The sequence below is a fragment of the Papio anubis genome, chromosome 17, assembly GCF_008728515.1.
Source record: "Papio anubis isolate 15944 chromosome 17, Panubis1.0, whole genome shotgun sequence".
Lineage (NCBI taxonomy): Eukaryota > Metazoa > Chordata > Mammalia > Primates > Cercopithecidae > Papio > Papio anubis.
Genome location: NC_044992.1, coordinates 41,698,320 through 41,726,154, shown reverse-complemented (window position 1 = coordinate 41,726,154; position 27,835 = coordinate 41,698,320). Strand labels below are relative to the sequence as shown.

General features: G+C 39.9%; 1 protein-coding gene across 24 annotated transcripts in view; it reads right to left on the bottom strand.

Moving 5' to 3' along the window:
• SPAG9 (sperm associated antigen 9) overlaps nt 1–27,835 on the bottom strand; it is a 159,759-nt gene that overhangs the window by 8,281 nt on the left and 123,643 nt on the right. For 16 of the 24 annotated variants that reach the window (XM_021929030.2, XM_021929031.2, XM_021929032.2 and 13 more), the window contains 15 exons: nt 25,760–25,889; nt 24,659–24,748; nt 24,268–24,435; nt 22,973–23,144; nt 19,763–19,981; nt 18,988–19,183; nt 16,455–16,580; nt 15,019–15,099; nt 14,242–14,309; nt 12,137–12,285; nt 9,418–9,589; nt 6,699–6,812; nt 5,447–5,485; nt 4,350–4,526; nt 312–461 (listed from right to left, as the gene is read on the bottom strand). In XM_021929030.2, the coding sequence (XP_021784722.1) occupies nt 312–461; nt 4,350–4,526; nt 5,447–5,485; nt 6,699–6,812; nt 9,418–9,589; nt 12,137–12,285; nt 14,242–14,309; nt 15,019–15,099; nt 16,455–16,580; nt 18,988–19,183; nt 19,763–19,981; nt 22,973–23,144; nt 24,268–24,435; nt 24,659–24,748; nt 25,760–25,889 (2,051 nt within the window). The remainder of the gene's footprint in view (nt 1–311; nt 462–4,349; nt 4,527–5,446; nt 5,486–6,698; nt 6,813–9,417; nt 9,590–12,136; nt 12,286–14,241; nt 14,310–15,018; nt 15,100–16,454; nt 16,581–18,987; nt 19,184–19,762; nt 19,982–22,972; nt 23,145–24,267; nt 24,436–24,658; nt 24,749–25,759; nt 25,890–27,835) is intronic. The other 8 variants (XM_021929035.2, XM_021929037.2, XM_009190271.4 and 5 more) reach the window with 2 other exon arrangements.

Here is a 27,835-nt window from a genome sequence, read left to right as displayed (position 1 = left end):
GGCTACCTGGGAAGCTGAGGCAGGAGAATCACTTGAACCTCGAGGCAGAGATTGCAGTGAGCTGAGATCACGCCACTGCACTCCAGCCTGGGTGAAAGCGTGAGACTTCATCTCAAAAAAAAAAAAAAAAAAAAAAAAAGAAGAAGAAATACCAAAAAGAAAAAAACAAAAAACACGAAATTCTTTCCTATGTGAAGAGCTAGAAGAGAACCTTTTATGAATTATTATCAGAGTGGTTTCTTATTTACTTTGGGAGTAAACCCAAGTCATAGCACACAGCGCACACTGAGCTCCCAGAACCAATGACGTACCCATTCGGAAGTCGATGTAGCCCTCTCCTCCACTGATGACAAGCATAGACTTCAAGGGCGTCTGACTACCAGGCTCCTGTGCAGATGGCCCTGCTTTGTCACCTGTCAGATCCGTGCCACTACTGCTACTTTGTGGGCTGATGACTTGACCTGTTTTATACAGAAACAAAAGTGAATATTACTTATCACAGAAGGGAGGCTGGTTTTTTTTTCTTTTTAATATTTTTAGAGTTAAACAAAAAGGTAAATATATTCTAATAACCAAATACTGGGGAAGCTAGAAGGCTATCCATGATCAGAAAACATTTATATGAAGATTTTAAGAACCCAATTTGAGGCTGGGCATGGTGGCTCATGCCTTTGAGAGGCCAAAGTGGGAGAATCACTTCAGGCCAGGAGATTGGGACCAGCCTGGCAAATACAGTAAGGCCTCATCTCTACAAAAAGAGTTAGCCGGGTATGGTGGTGTGCGCCTGTAGTCCTGGCTTCTTGGGAGGTTAAGGCAGAAAGATCACTTGAGCCCAGGAGTTCAATGTTGCAGTGAGCTGTGATGCGCCACTGTACTCCAGCCTGGGCGACAGAGCAAGACCTTGTCTCTAAAAAATAAACAAACAAACAAAAAGCCAATTTGAAAATCTAAGTAAAGCAATTTTGTAACAAAGCAGGAATAGGCCCCAAAACCAGTATGAGATATATGCATGGCAAGGTGGGTCTTAGCTGCCTGCTTCAAACTACCTTTTTTTTTTTTTTTTTTTTTGAGACGGAGTCTCGCTTTGTTGCTCAGGCTGGAGTGCGGTGGCATGATCTTGGCTCACTGCAACCTCTGCCTCCCGGGTTCAAGTGATTCTCCTGCCTTAAATCCTGAGTGGCTGGGACTACAAGCGCGTGCCACCACACCCGGCTAATTTTTTGTATTTTCAGTAAAGACAGAGTTTCACTGTGTTAGCCAGGATGGTCTAGATCTCCTGACCTCATGATCTGCCTGCCTCGGCCTCCCAAAGTGCTGGAATTACAGACGTGAGCCACCGCACCAGCCCAAACTATTCTATTATTATATTTTTTTGAGACAGAGTTTTGCTCTTGTTGCCCAGGTTGGAGTGCAACGGCGCGATCTCGCCTCACTGCAACCTGTGCCTCTGGGGTTCAAGCGATTAGTTGCGATTACAGGTGCCTGCCACCACACCTGGTTAATTTTTGTATTTTAGTAGAGATGGGGTTTCACCATGTTGGTCAGGCTGGTCTCGAAATCGTGACCTCAAGTGATCCACCCACCTAGGCCTCCCAAAGTACTGGGATTACAGGCATGAGTTACCATGCCTGGTCTCTTAAAAATTTTTAATGAAGTCTTGCTATGTTTGCCCAGGCTGGTCTCAAACTCCTGGGCTCAAGTGATCCTCTTGCCTTGACTTCCAAGTTGTGGAATTACAGGTGTGAGCCACCACACGCAGCCTACCTGCTGCAAACAAACTATTATAGTCTATATCTTTTGATCTGAAAGACAGTGGAAAAAGTCTCTCCCTTGAAAAGGAATGTGCTTATTTGTGTAAGAGACTGAGAAAAGTCTTCAACTTAAGCCCTATGAGTTTGCATTGTCATCATTAACATTTAAATTTATTTCAAATCTATGGCTTTCCTCTCATATTTAAGGAAAGTACAGGTTATTTTTAATTTAGATTATGCAAACACAATTACTAGTAAATGTGCTGTTTCTTTTAAAGTTTAAGTTCTAAGGTAGAATCCTTGAGTGTGAAATAGTAGAAGGAGAGAAACCTTTACTATTCACACTATGAACAAATGAGCAATCTCTAAGCCATTCCTCTTAGCAAGATTTAATTGTGGGATTTTTTTCCTTGTCAGAATCTGCTGTCCTTTGGTCAAACTACACAGACAGTGCCTCCAGGAGCTAGGTGGACAGTCATTAATGCGACACACTGTAACAAAATTAATGTATGTTGAAAGTGGATAGGATAGTCTGATGTATCCCCACAGGGATTCATTCATGCATTACTCAATTATACTTTGGAAGAAATCAAGCACTGCAGAAATGACTTCTGTTGGTAGACGAGTTAGCTCTGCCACAGAAGCAAGAGCACAGTGGTATTACTGATAAGGCCAACCAGAATGGTTTAATTTTTAGGGCCAACTGGCCTCACAACAACCATGTTGCTAATTCCACTTTTGGATTTATATCCAACAGAAAATTCTTGCACATGCACACAAGAAGGTCCGCTTCAGTACTGTTTTTAATAGTGAAAAAAGAAAGGGAAGAAGCCTAGAGGTCCATCAACAGAAGAATGAATAAAATGTAGCACTTTTATGCAGATATAAGAATATCAGTTAAATGAATAAACTACACTTTTATGTATGAACATTGATAAATCTCAAAAAATGAGAAGCAAGTTGTAGAAGCATACATATGAAGCACAACATTTAACATGTAAAGTCCAAAACCACAAAACAATCATACTTTGTTTACAAATACATTCAAACATAATAAAAATACAAAAACATGGGCAAGAGGATATGCATCAACTTCAAGATAGTGGTTACCAATGGAGAGGAAAAGGAGAGGAGAATGGGATTAGAGAGGGATACAAAGGAGATTTAAAGGGGACTCTGATATTTCTTTTTTTTTTTTTAAGCAAGAGAAACACTGTTACCAGCAATCCCATTTCTAGGAAGCAAATGACTACACAAATATATAAAATGTACAAATGAGGTTTCAGAAAGCTCATTATCACTGTTGTTAGGAATAACTGAATAATTGCTTAGGGTAGCCCTTGCCCCATGTACATATAATCATTTACTCTTTGGAAGACCCTTGGGAAAATAAGTATGATGAGTAATTTGACTTGTTAGCTCGGTACCCAGATATTTGGTCAAACACCAGTCTAGATATCATTGTGAGTCTTCTTTAGATGTGATTAACATTTAAAACAATAGACTTTGAGTAAAGCTGATTATGTACCACAGTGTGAGTGGGCCTCATCTAACCAGCTGAAAGCCTTAGGAGAAAAAGACTGAGGAATCCCAAGGAAAGAGAAATGTTGCCTCCAGACTGCTTTCAGATTTGGACTGCAATATCCACTCTTCCCGGGGTCTCCAGCCTGCCAGTCTGCCCTGCAGATTTCAGACCTGCGAGTCCCCACAATTGTGTGACCCAATTTCTTAGGATGTTTCTCTCCTCACACGCACATACGCACGCATCCTACTGGTTCTGTTTCTCTGGAGAACCCTGACTAATATACTAAGACACTGCTATTTCTACATCACACAGTTAGTTGGTGGGGCAAAGTCAGATTTGAACTTTGCCTAGCTCCTAAACTTGCCTCTTATGGGAAAAAAAAAGAATTCAAAACATGGGTCCTGCTTAGAGATGGTCAGTAACATCACTTTAGTATTGTCAATGGATAATTTTTCATTTTTCACTGGACATCATCACTACCACCTTTTGTCTGGGTGGTGCTTTGTAGCTCCCAGTAGCATTTTCATTAATTTACATAACAAATGAAGTAGGCAGAGCAGATATTAATCACATCCACCTAGGAGTGAGGAAATTAGTCTCTGAGGTTAAGTGACTTGCTCGAGGTTAGTGGCAGAGACACAAGGCCCAGACCCCCAGGCCTCCTAGTCCACTGCTTTTTACTGTTAAGCTGCTAAAGGTACCAGAGTGCATTCTCTCTTCCTCCATGCAGCCTTGATGATAGAAGCTTCTTTCTAGTGATTTCTCTTATTAGGTCAAGACCATTTTTGGCAATCCACGATGATAAAATAATACTACTGCTTTTCAAAAGTAAGCAAGTCTCCTAAAGAAAAATCAACAAATTTGTCTTTGGGGGTGGGAGAGATATTCCAGAATAACTTCATTCAAGTATCCCTATACCACCTTACTCACACCTCCATTGCAGAACTTCCTTCGTATATATTGAAATTACCTGCAATTCGAGCACTTAGCCTTAGACTATTAGGTAGTGGAACCAAGAGATGACAGAAGAGAGACAATTACATGGAACATCTCAACAGAATAATCTAACATACCTGGGACTGCCACAAAGAATTTCACAGCATCCCGGTGCCCATGGAAGCAAAGCTGAGCATGTGCCATTGAACAATAGGGTATAAATGTCCCTGGAGTCACTTTATCACTGTTTTCATCACCATATACGCGGATTACACTTCCAGGACGATTTCCCGGTACACCTGAGGTTTTATTTGCTGCAACAGAAAAACCAAATACCAAATATTTTCCCCTAGAAAATAGTAATGGATGTAAGAGGTTACTGGTTAATCCTTATGATATTATCTAAAAGCTACAGCCAGTTGAGATAAAACAAGGATGGCAATGCCAATTCAAGACAAAGCTGGGAAAAAAAGAGATACAGCATGCTAGTTATTTTTAAGTACCTCAGTAAATGGAGTAGGGGATTTTGCCAGTCTAGCAATAAGTAAGCTTATTTTTTAAACACATCTATTCATTTAAAAGGTAATTTTAGTTAAAAACAAGAAAACAAATTTGAATCTTAGTTGTTTCTTGTTTTGTTTTTAATGCCCATGTTAGAAAACTAAACATTATACAGTTTAAAGTAAATGGGTATATTTTCAAATAAAGTCTTTCTTTATAGTTTATCTTCTGATTTTTCTCCCTCGCAGTAAGAATATTTCCCTTGAGGGGGGTGGTAAAAAGCTGTGCTTACAAGAATCCAGCCACTACAATAGAGCAGCTTTTATTGATATCAGACTGATGGTGTGCTGCGTTACTGTAAAAGACCAGACTCACAAAACATCCCCATTCCATGGGCGAGTAAGTAAATGAAAGAAATATGATCGGTAACAAGAGTAAACGATGTAAATTAATGACAGCTTTAAGAGATGTTTCATGTTTATACTGGAAGGAAAACAAAGTCTGAAAGAAAGTTCAGCTGCAACAAAAGATGATAAATAGACTAAGCTGCTGAGCAGTTTGGTGGCCATGTAACAAACATTAAAAAAAAAAAAAAAGACACCTGCTGCAATGCAGTGACTGCAAGTGGATGACATTTAGGAACATTCAAGAGGGTATTCTAGAGGAGTGGTAACAGCCTTACAGTGGCTATTAGAAGCCAGGAAGAAGAGCTTGGTTCAGGATCTGCACTTACCCCTCAGCCCCAGTAAACGTCCCTGGTGGAGGATTACAGCTAAAGTGAGAAAGGAGGAAAGGGGACATGGAGAGGTGCACGACAGGGAGGAGAGAATTACTATGAGCCACCACTCTCAGCGTCTTCTATCTGGCAAAACTGGCACTCAAAGCCTCTAACAAAAATAACAAGATCCCACTTGGCATAATACCAAGTAATACATAAAGTTCTTCCCAAGCCTTCTATAGAATCTCTGCTCAAAAAGGAAAATCTGATTTGTGGTAGTTTTGTTTTTTTTTTTTTTTTTAAATAATAAAGCAACTTTAGCGAATCTAAATCAAAACACTAAGAACTCAATGTGCAGCATTTCCTAAATGCTAAAATTTCTCCTTTATTTCTCTCTCTCTCTCTGTTTTTAAAAAGAAATCCTGTTCCAGTAACTATGCTAAAATGAAACTCTTACAAAGAACTGAAATGAACTCTAGGGGATCCTCGAATCTCTTAGGATATAAGGAGAGGTCTAAATATGATTTATAAGTAACTGCAGAAAAGACAGCTGGGATTGAAACCTTGGGTTCTTTTAAAGACTTCTGAAATACCTTCTAGTCTTTCTCCCTCCTCTGGCCTGAAAAAAGGGTGACTCTGAAGTGTATATTTATTAATGTATTTTATAGACTTACAGTATTTGCTTTTAAACCATTCCCTGCCATGAATTTTGCAACACAAAAACATTTACTTAATGGATGATTAATGTAATGGAACATTGTATGAGAAACACACAAGGTATATTTTACTCATAAAAACAATAAATCACATTCTTTTAAAATAGAAGATAGATGGAAAGGCTTGCTGAACTCCTGAGAAACTTCTTCCACAACTTTTTTTAAACTTCAAATAAGACAAATGGAATATATTAAACTACCTGCTAAGGAGATGTGAAAAACTAGAATGGATGCTAGGTAGTATTTTTGGACAATGGTATAATAAGGCTTAAGAGAAACGGACTTTAACTTCTATTTCAAAGATGAAATAGGACCGTGATTCCTGAACTGTGAAAACATTTTCACAAGGAAAAACCTTTAATTATGACTACTAGTCTTGATACATGAAAACTTATTTTCCTAGAATTTATAAGTTTCATTGAGTGAAGTAACAATAGCTAGATCTTTGCCATCACTGATTTTCTGAGCTAACACAGATTTGAATTCCAGACATAACTATTTCCTATAATTCTCCTATTTGACCCATGGCAGTTATCTAAAAATATACTTACTTTCTGTCAATGGGATGGAGATAATGACACCATTTCCTGTCCCCACCCACAAACGATTACAAGACACCATAAGAGCTGTGATTCTCACAAAAGAGAAGCCCAGTTTTCCAGTACCTGTAAAGAAAGGAGAGAACACTTTATTGAGAAACTAAAGCAGACAGCATGTTACATTCCAAGTTCCTTAGAAGTAGCAGGATTACAAAAAAAAAAAAAAAAAAGGAAGAAATAGTAGCAGGATGACACAACACAAAGGAAATGTGACTAGAGTGAGATGGATGTTTCCTGAAGGCTCATACCAAAGTAAGCTCTTATTGGGGCTTATTGTCTGACAATTCGGGGTTAATGGAAAAAGAAAAGCGTAAAAGTGGGTAATGTAACATTATTAGTTAGAAGAAAAGTACATAGGAAATAGGGTACATCAGGAACTGTGACACAGGATTTCCTCAGGGAACTGTAAAAGCAAACCGACACATAGAACAAAAAACTCCAACAGAAAACAGTGAAACTGGCAGGGCATGGTGGCTCACGTCTGTAAATCCTAGCATTTCAGAGGTCAAGGTGGGATGACTGCTTGATCCCAGGAGTTAGAAACCAACCTGAGCAACATACTGAGACCTAATCTCTACAAAAAGTACAAAAATTAGCCAGGCATGGTGGCACATGCCTGTAGTCCCAGCTATGTGGGAGGCTGAGGTGGGAGGGTCACTGAAGCCCAGGCATTTGAGGCTCTGCGAACTGTGATCCCACCACTGCACTCCAGCCTGTGCAACAGAGCAAGACTTTGTCTCTAAAAACAAACAAACCCAGAGAAATCAAGTGTCCTTTGATCTTATAAGCTGAAAAAGTTCTGGTTTCCCTTAAGTTTATTTGCATAGATAAAAATCTTTGTAAACAAAATCTACACTTTTCCCCTCATTTATATATTTAGGCTCTAAAGCAGTTAAAAACTTTTAAGTATTATACACAAATAATTTAGGGAGAACAAATGCATTTTTGTATTTCAAGTTAATTTTTACAGCTGATCTTATGATCTTATTTTCAGTGACTTAAAAGGTAAATTTATTGAACAGGTAATACATTTAAGAAAGACAACATTAGTACTCATAAGTTCTACTTACAAGAACTGAGGGCATGATTGCTGAACTACAGAGTTAGAAGGAGGCTTAATTACCATTCAGCCTAACCTAGGAACCTTTAACCTCAGTCAAAGTATGTCCCTGAAATTAGCTGGTGTTTGCCTATGTGTATACATTTTAGGGAGAAGGTACATAGCTAGAAATAAGGTTTCTGAGGGCAGTAACTAATGGTTGAAAACCGCTGGTCCAGTTCAATCATTTTTCATGAAAGGAATCCTTTATGACATTCCTAATAATCATTATAGCACTGGGTCTGGTGCTCAAGATAGAGCAGGGAACAAGACAATGATAGTCCCTGATCTTCATGGGGCTTAGGGTCTGTAGGGGAGAGATTATAAACAAGAATCACATAACACAGGTGCAATCACAATAATGACAAGCCCATGAAGACAAAGTATGACAGGATCTAAATGAAGGTCTTTCCTGAATATGACAGGTAGGCTATGACCTGAAAGCTAAGCAAGTAAAAAGGGACCAAGAAGAACTTCCCAGGTAGATGATACAGCAGCACATGTGAGGACCCTGAAATGGGAAGGAACTTGTTGAGCTGTGGTTCGGTGTGAGCAAGGAGAGTGTTTGAGAACATGTAAGGTCTCCTGGTCGTGTCACTTCATCTCAAGGCAACAGTGGAGGTGTGTCAAGGTAGTATCTGCACCTTGGTTACTAGGCAGAGAACAGACTGGAGTGGCAACAGGGAGCCCAGTTAGTAGGCTAGGGGTAGAAAGATAGTGGTAGAGACAAAGAAGTAACCGAACTAATACAGTTTTAGAGGCAGACTTGAGAGTTCCCAGTGACAGATTAGATGTGGGAAATAAGAGAGGAGGAGTCCAAAATGATCCCAACTTTCCGTCAAGAACAATAAGCGGCCAGGTGCACTGGCTCATGCCTGTAACGCCAGCACTTTGGGAGGCTGAGGTGGGCCAATCACTTGAGCCCTGGAGTTTAAGGCCAGCCTGGGCAACATAGTGAAACCCCATTTCTACAGGGAAAAAAAAAAAAAGGTAGCCAGGCATGATGGTGCAGGCCTGTCCAGCTACTGGGGAGGCTGAGGTGGGAGGATCACTTGAGCCCAGGAAGCCAAGGCTGCAGCGAGCCGTGATGGTGCCACTGCACTCCAGACTAGGCGACAGAGTGAGATCCCGTGTTGAAAAAAAGAAAAGAAAAAAACAAAAAACAGAAAACAAAAAAACAAGGCAGACTGAAACATCTGTCTGATACTTTCAGTGATAAAAGTTCACTATTCCTGAGGTAACTTAATTCATTGGTTCTACCCAGCATTTTAGACTATTTAAAAATAAAAACAAGGACTGGGTGAGGTGGCATGTGCCTACCTACAGTCCCAGCTACTATGGAGGCTGAGGTGAGAGGATCGCTTGAGTCCAGGAGTCCAAGGCTATAGTGTGCTATGACTACACCTGTGCATAGCCACTGCACTCCATCCTGGGCAACAACGCAAGACCCCATTTCAATAAAGAGATTAGATAGATAGATAGATAGATAGATAGATAGATAGATAGATAGATAGATAGATAGATAAAATAAAACACCCTCTTTGGTAAAGATAAAACATGTTGGAAGCTTACCTAACATTTTGCTTACATAAGGCTCAATGTCCACATCCTGTAGATGTTGGTAAGTGTGTGCATGATAGAGACGAAGCGTAGAATCCAAGCGAATGGAGACCCACACGCCATCCCCCACCCACGCAAGCTGTCGTACTTGGCTCTCCTTCCTGGGATGTGCATCAAAAGATTTCTAGGAGAGATTGTCCAATCACAAAGTTACTTTTGCCACATAGGATTTCATATTTAAAACTGTGCTAATTTGCACAAGTTAGCAGACTATTGAAAGAGAAGTCCAAATACTATATATTAAACATGATTACTCATATACACAATTGTTTTCATCCTAGAATGCAAAACAAAATAAAGAACTAAGAACAGGATATTGGACTTGAGCACTATATAGGATATCACAAAGCAATACTAGCATATCCACACTATGTAACAGTGTTCAACAGAAAGATTTTCTTAATTTTTTAAATTTTGAGACAGAGTCTTTGCTCTTGTCGCCCAGGCTGGAGTGCAATGGCGCAATCTCGGCTCACTGCAACCTCCCCTTCCTGGGTTCAGGCAATTCTCCTTCCTCAGCCTCCTGAGTAGTGGGATTACAGGCACACACCACCATGTTGGGCTGATTTTTATATTTTTAGTAGAGCAGGCTTTCACCATATTGGCCAGGCTGGTCTCAAACTCCTGACCTTAACTGATCTGCCCGCCTCAGCCTTCCAAAGTCCTGGGATTACAAGCATGAGCCACCGCACCTGGCCTAACAGAAAGATTTTATCTCCAGATTTTGTGTTGTTGCAGAGCCCCTGTGTTGAAGTAAGATCACAATTATAATTAATCAGGCTGGGTGCTGGTGGCTCACACCCGTAATCCCAGCACTTTGGGAGGCCGAGGTGGGAGGATCTTTTGAGTCCAGGAGTTTGAGATCAGCCTGGGCAACATGGTGACACCCCAACTCTACTATAAATACAAAAATTAGCTGGGCATAGTGGTGCACACCTGTATTCCCGGCTACTTGGGAGGCTGAGGTGGGAGGACTGCTTGAGCCCAGTAGTTTGAGGTCAGTCTGGGCTACATAGCAAGACCCCGTCTCTACAAAAAAATTAAAGAAAAATTAGCCAGGTGTAATGGTGTGCCTGTGATCTCAGCTACCTGGGAGGCTGAGGCAGGAGGCTTGCTAGAGCCCAGGAGTTTGAGGCTGCAGCGAGTTATGATTGCGCCCCTGTACTCTATCCTGGGTGACAGAGTGAGACCCTGTTTCAAAACAAACAAACAAAAATACCAAAATATAATTAAACTGAAAGGAACCCACACTGCTGTATATGTGTGTGAGGAACAGGCTGAGCATTCCCAATCCAAAAATCTGAAATCTGAAATGTTTTAAAACCCGAAGTGTTTAAGTGCTGATATGATACATAAGCCACCCTGAACACAGTATTTTTTCTACTGCTCTAATGGTATATCATATTTTTCACTGTTATAAAGTATACAGGAAACATAAATAAATTTTATGTTTAGACTTTGGGTTCCATGCCCAAGATATTTCATTATTTATGTATATGCAAATATTCCAAAATCTGAAAATAATCCAAAATGTGAAACACTTTTGGTCTCAAGCATTTTGAATAAGGGATACTTGTGTGTGGATGGATGGATGGATGGATGGATGGATGGATGGATGGATGGATGGATAGATGGATAGACAGCCAGATAGCTAGCTAACTAGATATATATAAACAGATATATAGATAGATAAATATAGAGAGAATTGATATTAAAAAAACAAACACCAAATGGTTAACTTTGAGACTTCCAGGGAAAGAAATGTGATTTGGGGGAGGGTGAAGGAGACCTTTCACCTTACAATTTCCTGTATGCTTTTTTTTTTTCCCTAAACAATTAGAATGCATTTATGTATTGTGGCAAAAAAACCACAAAAAACTGTAAGAAAACAATGCTAGGCTGGATGCGGTGGCTCACGCCTATAATCCCAACACTTTGGGAGGCCAAGGTGGGCCGATCACGAGGCTAGGAGTTCGAGACCAGCCTGGCCAACATGGTGAAACCCCATCTCTACTAAAAATATTTTAAAAATTAGCCGAGTGTGGTGGCGGGCGCCTGTAATCCCAGCTACTTTGGAGGCTGAGGCAGGAGAATTGCTTGAACCTGGGAAGTGGGGATTGCAGTGAGCCAAGAATGTGCCACTGCACTCCAGCCTGGGTGACAGAGCAAGACTCTGTCTCAGGGAAAAAAAAAAAAAAAACAACTAAAAAAGAAATCAATGCTAGGAGGTTAGGTGGTTTTCATTTTTACAACAAATTCCCAGTGCAATGTTATTTCTGCCTGGGACACATATATGGATGTGCCTGGATTACACATGGGGAGGACAGGGAGGAATCCTCTTCTCAAACAATCCTCATATAACTAAACATATCAATAACCATGTATTCAAAAACACATACATATCTCTGGATACATACACTGACACACATTTAAACATTCATGTATAAATCCTCTTTCCTTTTTAAAAAAAGCCACTTCCTACCCTCACAGTCAAAAGTGGCAAGAGAGTTAAGTAACACAGAAAGCTTAAGATATTCAAATACATTACTCAAGTGCCCTAAAACACACAGATCCAGAAACAATTTCTAAAGAAGCTGAAAATAATTATAGTCTAATAGTTTTCGGATAATACAGATTCAATAAATATAGAAAACATAGGCTAATAACTTGCCTCTATTTTCATGGCCTTTGGCTGCACCACATAGATTTTGTTCCTATAGCCACACCAGACTTTGTCATGTACCACAGTCATGCAACGGATGGAATGATGAGGCCGTCCAAGGTCTAAGAGGTGATAGTTTGACAAATCCCACTGCCCATCTTTAAAAGAAATAAAAGGTTATAGTAAATGCATGCCAACTGTTACTCAATTTCAACACAAGACACATTGTATTTGTTGTATAATTAAAGTTATTGAAGAAGCACCCAAAGTCCCATGTACTAAGTATACCTTTTATTTGCAGCCTGGGTTCTTTTATTCCATAAGCTGCAAAGTTGGAAGAGACCCTCAAAGATCATCTGCTTCAAACTGCCACCCAGTACTCAGACCCCCTTTAAAACACACTCACAAAAGCAGGGATGTGATGATAAATCAGTTACAAGTTATCTGTTTATCATAATATATTTAGAATTAGAATGGACTTAAGGTTATTTTGGGAATAATGTCTCTCACTCACGTACATTTTGATATATTTTCTTGGGTAGAAGTTGAGGGCAACTCATCGCTAACACTTTAGGAATTATGCATACTACATTTTCAGTGATAATAGAAATATGAAGGAGAACCAGTCACCAGAACCTTGCTTTGCGTTGTTAGCTTTTGTGAGCACACTGCCTCACAAAGCAGCCATTCCATTTTCAGACAGCTTTAATTGAAAAATACTACCCACACCTAGCTAAAGTCTGTCTTTTTGTATGTAATCACCCATTCGTCTGCAGTTTTGCAGAGTGGAAACAAAAGAATAAATCCAGTCCAAACTTCTTCTTTACAGCCCTATGTCTTCTCTTTTCAAAACCAAGTATCTTTGGCACGTGCTCTGTACCTACCACAGTTTTATAGACCCTTCGTCCTAACTCTGTTTTGTTGATATCCATTGAATATGCTGTCTTTATCTAGCCTAGTAGAGCAGGATTATCGCCAGCCTTGTCCTGAACACTTTTTTTTCTTTGAGGCTTAAAGGCATTAAACTCATATTACCTAAAGTCAACCTTTAGGTAATTCTCACTCTTTAGACATGTCTCCCCATCTTGCTCTTCGGAACTCAAATGCAGGACTTTACATTGACACTTAATAAATGTATTTTACTTGTCTTATTCTGTCAATATTATTTTGAATTCAATTTACCAAAACATTCATTGTTTCACTTTTTTTCTAGGCTTTCCCACTTATTAGCTGAGTGGCCATGAAAAAGTGACCAAAATGCTCTGTGTTTCAGTTTCCTCATCTATAAAATGAGGATGGCCATGGAACTTTCTTAATAATTTAACGTAAAGATTAAACATAGATAAAGGGTTGAAAAAGGTAAAATGCAGCCCTCTCGCTCTTTGATGATATGGAGTCATTAATCAGCAATTTTCAGGTACCAATCAATTACAAAAGCACCTGTCATCTACTCCACATTTCCCCAAGCCCAGAAAGATAGGAGATTTTGGGAAAAGTTTTTCTAAAATCCAAATTCAAGGTATCTATGTTTCATAACGCTTCCCAGATATACCAATCAAGTGGGTAGAAAATGATGTGTCATTTTTGGTTGACACAAGTACCAAGGAGTTATGGAGGAACACATACTAAATTCCCTCAACTTAATTCATTCAAGGTAGGGTTTCTGATACCACCACCCCTCTATACATGAAACAATGGTTTTAAAGGGGGAAAATATAAATAAGGTGACATGAAAATGATTAAACCTTACCCAATTAAAATTCTTTAAAACAAAGTCCAAATGTTAAGTGGACACAAATTATTTTTAAAACATAGGACATTAAAATAATACCAAGTTTCTCTGAATTGCATAAGCATATGAATAAAAACCAAATGCCTCCCTATCACATTATTTAAAAGTACCATAAAATGCCCATTGTGGTAAACATATTTTCCCTAAGGCATCTGTTAATGTATACCTCCATGCAGGCACTAATATATTTACTGATGTTGTGTATTGTTATTTATTCTTTATCCTACTGAGTATCATTTCTTTAAAACATAAGCCAATCTACTTAAAAATGCTTTGCAAAGCAACAAATTAGCATCCATGTTATATACACATCACCACTCACCCACTCCTCTGTGAAAGATTGCAAGGGTGCCATCAGCCAGGGCTACTAACACGATTCCCTTCACGTGTCTGCAAACAGGAAAGGGGAGTTCAGAACTCTCCATTCAGGCATACACAGGGGACCACATGGTACTGAACTAGTTCAGGGCCTCACAAAGGACCAATCTGTGATGAGTTAAGGAGCTGACACCAGAACATCAATGAACACATCGCTTTCTTCATTGTGCATGTACTGCTGTGAAAAATGTCAGCTGAACTAAATAAACAGCGTGAGTGGTATCTCAGTTGTTTCACTTTCTGGCCCAAGCTTCTCCCCTCATCACAGACAATCAACACAAACTCCAAAGACCAGAGACACGCACCTTGAGTGGAACCAACAGAGTCAGCTCTGTGGGCTCAGAGATAAACTGTCTGATTTTTGATAGGGAACACATAGAAAAGAACTAGTAAATCAATGCCCCAATCAACATATTCACAAGCCATAAAGAACATTCTAAAATAAACATAAATTAATAGGTATTGGTTCTTTCCTGTAGTACTAAAGAACTCCCAGTATGGTGAGGACTCAATCAAGCAAGTTTTCATTTCTACTTGGTTTTCTATTATACAGTTTCATTTTCACTTAACTTCTCTAATTCCATAAAAAGGGTGAAAAAAACCCAAACAAATCTGGATACTAATTTAGTTGTGAAACATGTATTAGCTTTCAAAGTCTTAAATTCTAGTTTATACCAAAATGCATAGTTTTAACAAGAAGAATTTCCAAAATAAAACTTACACAATACTGAGAATCGAATCTTTAAGTTTAATGGAATGGAGACATTTCCTCCACTGGGCTACAGATGAATGGACATACAAACTGCAAGAACAAAGTCAACACTGGTAAGGCATAGAGAACAGCAAGACATTGCATATATCTAATAATGATTGCGAAGTTCATTCAGAAGGAAAGAAGAGTAACATAAATTTTAGAAAAGGTGCTGCTGCTTTTGTGCAATGGTCAGAAAAGAAAAATGAGAGTGAAGGTAGGCCTAAGGTAGAGAAATAGGCTGCTGAGCAAAGAGAAACATATGAAGACTGAAAAGCAGGAACTAGTGCAATGCACAGTCAGTTTCACACACTTAGTCCTTGGGCAAAACTCTTTTTTTTTGAATTACCTTACCTCTCTACTAGACTGACCTATAACTTTTGGATGACAGAGTGGCCCACGTAGGGAGTGGCAAACTATTGCCTACAGGCCAGATCCAGTCTGCCACCTGTTTTAATTCAGCCTGCAAGCTAAGAATAGTTTTTATATTTTTAAAGGTGTGTGTATGGGGGGGAAATCAGGGGTATTTTGTGACAGGCGAGATTTATATGAAATTCAAATTTCAGTGCCCATAATGCTCTACTGGAAGACAGTTACGCTAAGTTTGCCAACTCCTCACTTTACAGTATTGGACTCATATGAAAAAGACGTACTACAGGTTGAGTAACCCTTATTTGAAATGCTTGGGACCAGAGGTGTTCGGATTTCTGACTTTTTCAGATTTTAGAGTGTTTACATTATACGTAACAGTTGAGTATTCCTAATTCAAAAATCCAAAATGCTCCAATGAGCATTACCTGCCAGCATCATATCAGTGGTCAAAAAGTCTCAAATTTTGGATTAGAGATGCTCAACAGTAATCCTGCCTAATCTTTGGAAATGCACAATTTTGTAAAACTCTCCACATGACTGAAAAGTGAACAAACCATATAAAATTAGTTATTATCATCTGACTTTTCAGATTGTGATTTGTTTTGCCTATCTTAGTAAAAAATTTATTAAAAGTTGCGATTGGGCCTTCCTGCAGCCAAAATGTTGGTTTAATCCCAGTTTTCCTGCCCATATTCTAGCCTACATAAATTAAATATTCTCTGTCTTTGTGCTGTTCAGGATATTCTATTTCTGTATCAGCTCTATTTTAAAATTTTACGTACCTCTTCTTCCAAGAATATTATAGAAAGGGAACATTCTGTGACAAAGAAACATATGGCTTACCATTCAGAACCAATGCAAGTCCAGTTTATGTGGTAGTTACAACATAACATCAAATTGTGTGTATATATAAAATTCTTTCCATTAATCCACACTTTTTGTATTTGTGTTTAGCATATTTTACTTATCTTCCAATTTCAAAAGCAAAAGTAAAACAATAAACATATTCTAATGTTAAAAGTGTTGGCACCTACCAGCCATTTTGAGCTCCAAGCCACATAGTTGGTAAAAGACTACTCATTTTCTGGGCTTCTTCTCTCACCAGGTCTTGTTCATTTGGCAGTACTGATATTTGATCTTTATATGCATCTGAGTCATTGCTGGAAAGGTAGGGCAAAAGGAAAGAAATCTGAGTATACTTAACTATAGTTTTCAGGGACTGAATACTTCTATATTTAAGTTTGTTCATTTGTTTATTATTTATTTTTTAGAGATAGGGTATCACTCTGTCACCCAGGCTGGAGTACACTGGCACAAACAGGGCTCACTGCAGCCTTGACATCCCAGGCTCAAGTGATCTTTCCACCTCAGCCTCCTGAATAACAGGGACTAGAGGCACACACACTATCACACCTGGCTGAAACTTCTAGTCAAAAAAAAAAAAGAAAGAAAGAAACCACCAAAATTCCAGAGAAGCCAAAGTCAAAAGCTTACATCACATATTTCAACAATTGTATCAGAAATAACATTAACAAACTAGGAAGCCCAAGGAGCAGATAAGATAATATTCAGACTATTATTATGACTGTCTCTTATTTTGGGTTTTGTCATAGTTTCTTCTCAGGTGAGAGAGAAGGGAGGGATACACACATGCAAAAAGAAGGGAGATATATAAAGAGTTACCTAAAATAAATTAATAAACTGAAATATGTTTAATGTTCTATCACAAAACTTTTCTTTTGAATTGTCAGGGCATAATAGCCAGGCTATCAAATTCAAACATGACTTATTCTTAAATTAATAATTCAGGCCAGGTGCGGTGGTTCATGCCTGTAATCCCGGCACTTTGGGAGGGCAAGGTGGGCGGATTTCTTGAGGCCAGGAGTTCAAGAGCAGCCTGGCCAACATGGTGAAACCCCATCTCTACTAAAAATACAAAAATTAGCTGGGCGTGGCAGCACATGCCTGTAATCTCAGCTGCTTGGGAGGCTGAGGCAGGAGAATTGCTTGAACCCGGAAGGCGGAGGTTGCAGTGAGCTAAGATTGCACCACTGCACTCCAGCTTGGGTGACAGGGTGAGATGCCATCTCAAAAAAAAAAAAAAAAAAGAATTAAATGTTAACCCATTTATGCCAGAGATTGCAAATTTTTTTTGTAAAAAATCAGGGCTCAGCGATGACCTTGAGCAGTAGGATATGAATAACTCCCACAATCTTAGCATTCCAATAATGGACCACTAGGCATAAATGGGTTATTAATTAATCTTGCTTACTTTAGACACTAAGAGGAAGAATATTAAACTTTAAAAAGGATCTAGTTTAAAGAGACTCTCATCTAGAGGGGATCTAGAAAAGGCAGGAAAGAAAATGAAATAATTCACTAAATGGGCCTAGATTAATCAACCCTTTAAAGGAAGAGCCTAAAACAAATTGTTTTGTTTGTTTGTTTTCTGAGACACAGTCTTGTTCTGTTTCCCAGGCGGCAGTGCAGTGGTGAGATCATGGCTCTCTGTAGCCCCCAGCTCCCAGGGCTCAAGCAATCCTCCCGCCTCAGCCTCCTGAGTAGCTGGGACCACAGGTGCGTGCTACCATGCCCAGCTAATCATTAAGTTTTTTGTAGAGATGAGGGTCTCACTACGTTGCTCAGGATGGTCTTGAATTCCTGGACTCAAGCAATCCTCCTGCTCTGGCCTCCCAAAATGCTGGGATTATAGGCATGAGCCACTGGAACCATCTGAATTGTTTTTAATAAAATATTTGCACAAAAACTAAATTCAAAAAGGTCATTCACACCCATGTGGGAAACTTGAACAATGGCAGATTTAAACAATGGACAATTTTGCTGATAACTGGAGTAAAAATTAGAGTAGGGATGGGATTAAAATGACAAAGAATTACTAGTAGAATGAAAGACAGTAAGTACAAAAAAAAAAGAAAGAAAAAAAAAAACAAAAAACAGACCAGAGGAGAAAATGAACACGAAGATTTTGACTAATATATAGTCATACACCTGGTAAAACCATTTTGGAAAATGATGGACAGCATATATGGTGGTGGTTCCACAAGATTATACTACTATATTTTTACAGTACCTTGTGCATGTTTACATACACAAATACTTATCATTATGTTCCAATTATCTACAGTATTCAGTACAGTAACATGCTGTACAGGTTTCTAGCCTAGGAGCAATAGGCTACACCATATCGCCTAGGTGTGTGATAGGCCATACCATCTAGATTTGTGTAAATGCACTCTATGATGTTCACACAATGATGAAATCACCTGACGCATTTCTCAGAACATACCCCCATTGTTGAGTGATGCATGATTATATTTTTATAGATACGATTTTTTTTTAAGTTGGAAGGTGTATAGAAGAAATGGGAGGGAATATCCAGCGAGAATGATGGAGAGGGAATACATGAAGATATCATAAGAATAGGTATCTTTTGGTCCACCACAGTGACACTAATTAGTGGAAATCTTTTGACTGTTTGAGATTATTTTGGTCCCTTTTATCTGTGCACTTCACCCAGTTTCCTAAGTTGATGACCTATTATTATACCTCGACTGATACACTGGTGAGAGGTCTTCTGGGATTTGAACTCCCAAAGGATCTGTAAAGACATGCTCTGTGTAGACGCCAGTTTGGGAGATGTCCACTGTGTCTTCAGCTGATCCCGCATTCCCTTCTGTAGCTTCAGTTGCTTCTTCTGCTGTTGGAACATTTTCATCAACCTCACTATTTTCTGCTTCCATTTCTACAAAGTAAATAAAACACTATTCCGAGTCTGGGCTTTTCTCCTCCAATTATTTCCCCACACAAACCCCTGTTATAGAATTCCATTCCATCTACCCACTCCTTCACACTGTATCATTAAATCAAGAATTCTTGATTCCATTTAACAGTCATTACAGCATCTTTCTTTTTTTTTTGAGATGGAGTCTTGCTCTGTCACCCAGGCTGGAGTGCAGTGGCGCAATCTCGGCTCACTGCAAGCTCCACCTCCCGTGTTCACGCCATTCTCCTTCCTCAGCCTCCCCAGTAGCTGGGACTACAGGCACCCGCCACCATGCCCGGCTAATTTTTTGTAATTTTTAGTAGAGATCGGGTTTCACTGTGTTAGCTAGGATGGTCTTGATCTCCTGACCTTGTGATCCGCCTGCCTTGGCCTCCCAAAGTGCTGGGATTACAGGCATGAGTGACCGCGCCCGGCCTACAGCATCTTCTTTCAAGTTCTTTCAACCTTGTTACTTAAGATCTAAATTAAGTCCATAATGAGGCATCTGAGGGTAGCCTTAGACTCTATACAGATGGCAGGTAAAGAGAATGGATATACCTGGTGGTTTATCCATCACTGGAGAAGCACCATTGGTACTAGGTGAAGTTGCAGCTCCTGTCACACCTTCTGCAGAACAACCAACCACCGTGATGCCTCCTAACAGGCTGTCTGTCTCTGCTGAGCTGTTGCTTGTCATGCTTCCACATAAAGATGCTTTGTCTACCTGACCAGATTCTGAAAGATCTTCTCCTGCAGGGTAGTCTGTTTCTCGTGCACCTGAAAAATAAATCTTCTTGTAACAGCAAAGTAAACTTCTATAAATAACATTTTTTCACTAAAACAACTACAGGTTTGAAATGTGAGGTGTACAGCTAGTTGAATACAGGTAACATTAAATTTACATCAACAAATCTTCAAAATATGGGAAGGCAACTTTAGAAAATTAAGATAATACTTCTATTAACACAAGTGCAAATAAACATAAAAATGTCAGAAAAGAAACTTTTGTTCTTTTTTTTTTTTTTTTTTGAGACAGAGTCTTACTCTGTCGCCCAGGCTGGAGTACAGTGGCATGATTTCAGCTCACCACAACCTCCGCCTCCTGGGCTTAAGTGATTCTCCTGCCTCAGCCTCCTGAGTAGCTGGGACTACTGGTGTAAGCCACCACGCCCAGCTAATTTTTGTATTTTTGGAAGAGACAAGGTTTCAGTATGTTGGTCAGGCTGGTCTTGAACTCTTGGCCTCAAGGGATCCACCAATCTCAGCCAAGTCCTGGGATTACAAGCACGAGCCACCATGCCTAGCCAACTTCTGTTCTTAGTGAGCTCCTCAGCAGCCACAGGTTAAAAACAATCTATTACACCTGACAACTTCAGTCAAAAAAAAATTTCTTTTAAATCATCAAGACTACTACTACTGCTACTTGAAGTATAAGCTTCTATCTATTACTGTTAAAAATTAAATACCCCAAGTATATAGGGTGACTTAGTTATTAGTAAAACATTAAAAACTAAGTATTTATAATATAAAAAATATTTACAATGTAAAAATAAATCTCATTTTTTAATTTAGAAAATTGTTTTATTTATATCACACTAAAAACTTTTATTGCAGTAAAAAAATATATAAACAAAATTTGCCACTTTAACCATTTAAAAGTATACAATTCAGTGGCATTAATATTTACAATACTGGCATTAATATTTACAACACTGTGTAGCCATCATCACTATTTTTTTTTTTTTTTTTTGAGACGGAGTCTGGCTCTGTTGCCCAGGCTGGAGTGCAGTGGCCGGATCTCAGCTCACTGCAAGCCCTGCCTCCCGGGTTCACGCCATTCTCCTGCCTCAGCCTCCCGAGTAGCTGCAATTACAGGTGCCTGCCACTGCACCCGGCTAATTTTTGTATTTTTAGTAGAGATCGGGTTTTACCATGTTGGCCAGGCTGGTCTCGAACTCCTGACCTCAGGTGATCCACCAACCTCAGCCTCCCAAAGTATTGGGATTACAGGCGTAAGCCACAATGCCAGGCCTTTTTTTTTTTTTTTTTTAAAACACAGGGTCTTACTCCCGTTGCCCAGCGGGGAGTGTAGTAGTGCAATCACACAGCTCATTGCAGCCTCGACCTCCCAGGCTCAAGTTATCCTCCCACTTCATTTTTTGATTTTTTGTGGAAATGAGGTCTCACTATATTGCCCAAACTGGTCTTGAACTTCTGGGCTCAAGTGATCATCCCACCTTGGCCTCTGAAAGTGCTGGGATTATGAGGTGAACCTCCATGCCCGGCCTATTTCTAAACCTTTTCCATCACCTCACACAGAAACTCTATGTTTTTATGAATTTACCTCTTCTAGGTATCTCATATAAGTGGAATCATATATTTGTCCTTTTGTGTCTGGCTTATTTCCTTTGGCATAGTGTTTCCAAGGTTCATCTGTGTTAGAGCATGTGTCAGAACTTCTACCTAGAGGATAATGCATTGTACTCTTAAACATCTGTTAAGAGGGCTGGGCATCCCAGTACTTTGGGAGGCCAAGGCAGGCAGATCACTTGAGCCCAGGAGTTCCAGACCAGCCTGGGCAACATGGTAAAACCCTGTCTACAGAAAGTACAAAAAACTTAGCCAGGTGTGGTGGTGTGCGCCTGTGGTCCCAGCTACTCAGGAGGCTGAGTTGGGAGGATCACTTGAGCCTGGGAGTCATGGCTGCAATTGAGTTGTGAATGCACCACTGCAATCTGGCCTGGGCAACAAAGTGAGACCCTGTCTCAAAAAACAAAAATAAAAATTTGTTAAGAGGGTAGATGTCAGGCTGCGTTCAGTGGGTCACGCCTGTAATCTCAGCACTTTGGGAGGCCGAGGCGGGTGGATCACGAGGTCTAGGGGTTTGAGACCATCCTGGCCAATATGGTGACACCCTGTCTCTACCAAAAATACAAAAATTAGCTGGGTGTAGTGGCTCGTGACTGTAGTCCCAGCTACTTGGGAGGCTAAGGCAGAAGAACTGCTTGAACCCAGGAGGCAGAGGTTGAAGTGAGCTGAGATGGTGCCACTGCACTCCAGCATGGGTAACAGAGTGAGACGCCATCTCAAAAAAAAATTAAAATAAAATAAAAAGACTAGTCTGACCAACACGGCAAAACCCCGTCTCTAGTGAAAATGCAAAAAAGTAGCCAGGCGTGGTGGCAGGCGCCTGTAATTCCAGCTACTCGGGTGGCTGAGGCAGGAGAATCACTTGAACCTGGGAGGTGGAGGTTGCAGTGAGCCAAGATTGTGCCATTGCACTCCAGCCTGGGTAACAGAGTAAGACACTGTCTCGAAAAAAAAAAAAAAAAGTATCTCATATTAAGTGTTCCACAATAAAATATAAAATATAGAAAAGAACTTCATTCCTTTTCATGACTGAATAATATTCCAACATATGGATATATCACATACACCTCTTTAATTTTTAAACTAATGTTTTAACATCACATACTGTTTAATCCAAAACTTTAGAAGACCTTTCCTTATTAATTAATCCAAACAGTCCTCTGGCTCCCAGTTATCTTCTCATATTCCCATTGTTTTATTTTCTTCACAGTTATTTTCACTACCTGAAAATATCTTCTTTATTCAATGGTTTCCAGTTTGTTTTTTAATCCTCCCAACTAGAACATAAGCTTCATGACAGCAAGGTAAAGAACTACATCTTCAGCTGCCACATCAATGTCCAGCAGGTAGGTGGTGTGGATGGAGGGGAGGGCAGAGAAACGCATGACTCACTCTTACCTGGTACACTTGCAATGCACAGAACATGAGAGTTGCAAACAGTGAAACTGTCTAGAATGTTGCCAGGTTGAACAGCATCAATAATAAGAACTTTTGTAGCCGAATGAGTGCTGGTACAGATCCAGACTAGACTGGATAATTCTTCTTGATTTTTTAACTCCTTCTGCTGTTCCTGTATAGACAAAGGACGAAAAATGTTTCAAACAATAAGTATGTGCAAATATTCATAAGGTGGTGCTGTTACAGTAAAAGGCAATACTATTTCAAATTTATTTCCAGATTATTTGGAAGAATAAAAATACAACCACTGATGTGGTTTGGCTGCATCCCTACCCAAATCTCAACTTGATTCGTATCTCCCCGAATTCCCACGTGTTGTGAGAGGGACCCAGCGGGAGGTAACTGAATCACGGGGCCAGTCTTTCCTGTGCTATTCTCGTGATAGTGAATAAGTCTCACGAGATCTGATGGGTTTATTAGAGGTTTTCACTTTTGCTCGTTTTCACTCTTCCTCATTTTCTCTTGCTGCCACCATGTAAGAAGTGCCTTTCATCTCCTGCCATGATTCTGAGGCCTCCCCAGAGGTTACCTATGTAATCCCAACTAAACTTCTTTTTCCTTCCCAGTCTTGGGTATGTGTTTATCAGCAATGTGAATACAGACTAATACAACCACCTATCAATATTAATTAGTAGATGAAAAACTAGCAGTTAGGCTGGCACAGTGGCTCACGTTTGTAATCCCAGCACTTTGGGAGGCTGAGGTGGGAGGATTGCTTGAGACCAGGAGTTTGAGACCAGCCTGGTCAACACAGTGAAACCCTCATCTCTACAAAAAAATAAAAGAATCAGCCAGGTGTGGTGGTGTGGGTGTGTAGTCCCAGTTACTCGGGTGGCTGAGGTGGACGGATCACTTGAGTCCAGGAGGTTAACACTGCAGTGAGCCATGTTCATGCCACTGCACTCCAGCCTATGTGATAGAGCAAGACTTTGTCTATAAACAGCAACAACAAAACTAACAGGCAAAGCAGAACAATGATAAAACGTTCTATTATCTTGATCACTGTAGTGATTACATAGGTGTACACATGTGTCAAAACTCTGCCCTATACCCATTTCAAGTGCACACTTTATTGAATGTAAATTATACCTCGATAAAATTTATTTTAAAAGGTTGCTGAGGGACAGTAAGCCAGGGCATAATAATTCCAGTTAGAAGCTGGACCCAGAGGTGAATTTTGGATGAAAGAGTTAAACTCATAGTCTCATAAACCAGGTCAAATGTTACACACTTACCTTAAGTTCCTGATCTAACTTATCTAAACTACTCTGAGAGGCACTTCGCTGTTTACTGCCTTCTGTATCCAAACCAGCAACATCCTTGTAAAATACACTTGCTCCAACAACAGAACCACCATCTCTGGTCTTCCCACCAGATAAATTGACTCCAACAGCACACCACAGCTTCTCAGGTGAAAAAGAAAACAATATTAAGTCTAGAAATGTTTAGAATTTTCCTTTTTTCTTAAAATAACTAATGGTTGTAAATACAGGTCTTTAATATAACCTAAAACTATAAAATGAAAAATAACCTCACCATAGAAGTAATACTTATGCTTTTTTGGTTTTAGAAAAAAAACTACCCAGAGTTTAGAAAATATCTCCTTTAAATTCACAATGAACTTACTTTCATTGATGTATCTTTTTCATCTAGAGGTCTGAGATAGACAGGCACAGGTAAATTTTTCATCTTATTTTCACCTTGACCATTGGTTACCTAATAATGGTGGAAGGAGGAGTGAAAAAGGCACATCAAAAGTGAAATTCTTACAGATCCACTGAGACATGAGCAAGCACTGCTGTTATTTACTCCTTGAAATCAAGCTCAGGTTTTTTTTTTTTTTTTTTTTGAGACAGGGTTGCTCTACTGCCCAGGCTAGAGTACAGTGGCTCGATCACGGCTCACTGCAGCCTCAATCTGCTGGGCTTACGCGGTCCCCTCCCACCTCAGTCTCCCAGGTAGCTGGGACTACAGGCACAGGCCACCATACCCAGCTAATTTTTTAAATTTTTTGTAGAGATGAGGTCATGCTGTGTTGCCTAGGCTGGTCTCAAACTCCCTGAGCTCAAGCCATTCTCCACCTTGGCCTCCCAAAGTGTTAGGATTATAGGCATGAGCCAATAACAGGCATCATGAGCCAATGACAGATATCAGCCAATTTTGCCATTCTTATTTGAGCAATTCAATAAACACAATACAATGGGAGCTCAAAAAGAGGCTCTAATTCACACATATGCGCACACATGCACACGCATATGTGTTTGTACATGAACATGTGAGTCTTTTGGGGTAGGAATTACGGAGTAGACAGATAAAGTTCCTGAAGACCTGAACTTAATTTTAAACGAACAGTTTGAAAAGTTCCATGCCAATGATTTTTTTCAATAATGACACTGGTTTTTCAAAAAACGAAATCTTCAAATATTAAACCAGAATTGCTCTGGCGACAGCAGAGCAGGTACCTCAAACTCCGCACACTTAGCCACCCTTTACTGACTCCTCCCCTCCTCACACACTCAGAGCATTTCATTTGAGTTCTACAGCTCCAGAAAACAGCCTGAAAACCACCACCCTCCATGCTTAAATGTGTGCCCAGTCCATGTGGCTGAGATGAGCAGGGCTGAGATGAGCAGGGCTGGGATGAGGATGGTGAATCCTTCATGCCCAGGCACACTCAACTCACCCTCTTCTTTCCTGCTGGATGCTCTTACCACATGTGCATATTACCTGTTTGTACTTCTGAGGCAGACTCCAGCCAAAAGCCTGCACTCTACCATCTTCCTTCTGAACATGTGCTTTTACCTGACGATACTGCTCTCTCTTTTGTTCTCTGCGTGAGGCTAAACTAGCTTCAGTTCTAAAAGGAAAAAAGATTTTCCTTTTTAATTATGTGAATACATTTAATTACGTTTATCCCCAGTTTTATCTCTCCTCTGTCACTAAAACAGCAAAAACAACAAAAATTTACATGATTTCAAATTAGTTTATTCCAACTGTAACAGCTCCTTAAAAAGTGTTGTAACAGGCTGGGCGCGGTGGTTTATGCCTGTAATCCCAGCACTTTGGGAGGCCAAGGAGGGCAGATAGCCTGACGTCAGGAATTCAAGAGCAGCCTGGCCAACATGGTAAAACCCCGTCTCTGCTAAAAATACAAAAATTAGCCAGGCACGGTGGTGCGGACCTATAATTCCAGCTACTCGGGAGGCTGAGGCAGGAAAATCATTTGAACCTGGGTGGTGGAGGTTGTAGTGAGCCAAGATGGCGCCACTGCACTCCAGCCTAGGGTACAAGAACAAAACACCATCTCAAAAAAAAAAAAAAGTGTTATACTAAAGCTGGTCTTTTTAAGTTTGTGTAGTGAATTCAGTGCCTAACCTTTAACAGGTTAGCAAGCAGCTTTGTTACATTAAATTGAATCATCAGCCACCAAATTTATTTATTTTATTTATTTTTTTGAGACGGAGTCTCCCTGTCACCCAGGCTGGAGTGCAGTGGCGCGATCTCGGCTCACTGCAAGCTCCGCCTCCCAGGTTCACACCGTTCTCCTGCCTCAGCCTCCCGAGTAGCTGGGACTACAGGCGCCCACGACCACGCCCGGCTGATTTTTTTGTATTTTTAGTAGAGACGGGGTTTCACCATGTTAGCTAGGATGGTCTCAATTCCTGACTTCGTGATCTGCCCGCCTTGGCCTCCCAAAGTGCTGGGATTACAGGCCTGAGCCACTGTGTTCGGCCCCAGCCACCAAATTTCTATCAGGTTTCAGATGCTGGCCATATGAAACGGGAAAATTCTTAAGTATTTTTGGCTTTTTTGTTGTTGTTGTTCATTCAACAAATATTTACTGAGAATATCCTAATGCCAGAAAATGTGCTGGAAGTGATTTAAAAATTGAATAAATCAGTATCTGCTTAGGAAGATTGATAGAGGTTAGATTTTAGACCCCATTAACTTGTTTCAGAAGATAAAAATGCAAACTGATTTGGTAAACTTTGTACTTATAAGGTAAAATATTATTAAAATGATTTTGAAAATAATTTGCCATTCTTTTGGCCATTTAAATTTTCATAAGATGAGTTGCTATGTATATATACCACAGTTAACGTATCTACCTATATGTCAGATACTTTACAGATAATAATTGGATCCAATCACCTTTGAGATAGGTTATCAGATTAATTTTACAGACAGAGAAACTGGGGGCTCTGAAAAGTTAATTTGCCCAAGCATTTGTACCTAATGGGTAGTCAAATCAGGACAGAAAACCAGGTCCTTTGACACCAACAGAAATGTTCAGACATTTAGGATAAAGGCTCATTTATCTCTGAAAACCATTAACATTTCTATTAATAGGTATTTATCAATGTTATCATACCAGCAAAAATGAGGCATTTTTTAAAAATCCTTCTCTTTTATAAAAACTAAAGTGCAATTTTCATAAAAACTGTTGACTATAAGTAATTTACTTAAAGATAGCCAAGTTACAGAAATGATTTTATTTCTTTATTTATTATTTATTTATTTATTTATTTTTTGAGATGGAGTCTCACTCTGTCGCCCAGGCTAGAGCAGTGGCATGATCTCAGCTCGCTGCAACCCCACCTCCTGGGTTCAAGCGATTCTTCTGCCTCAGCCTCCCGAGTAGCTGGGATTACAGCCACACGCCACCATGCCCAGCTAATTTTTGTATTTTTAGTAGAGACAGGGTTTCACCGTATTGGCTAAGCTTGTCTCCAACTCCTGACCTCATGATCCGCTCACCTTGGCCTCCCAAAGTGCTGGGATTACAGGCGTGAGCCACTGCGC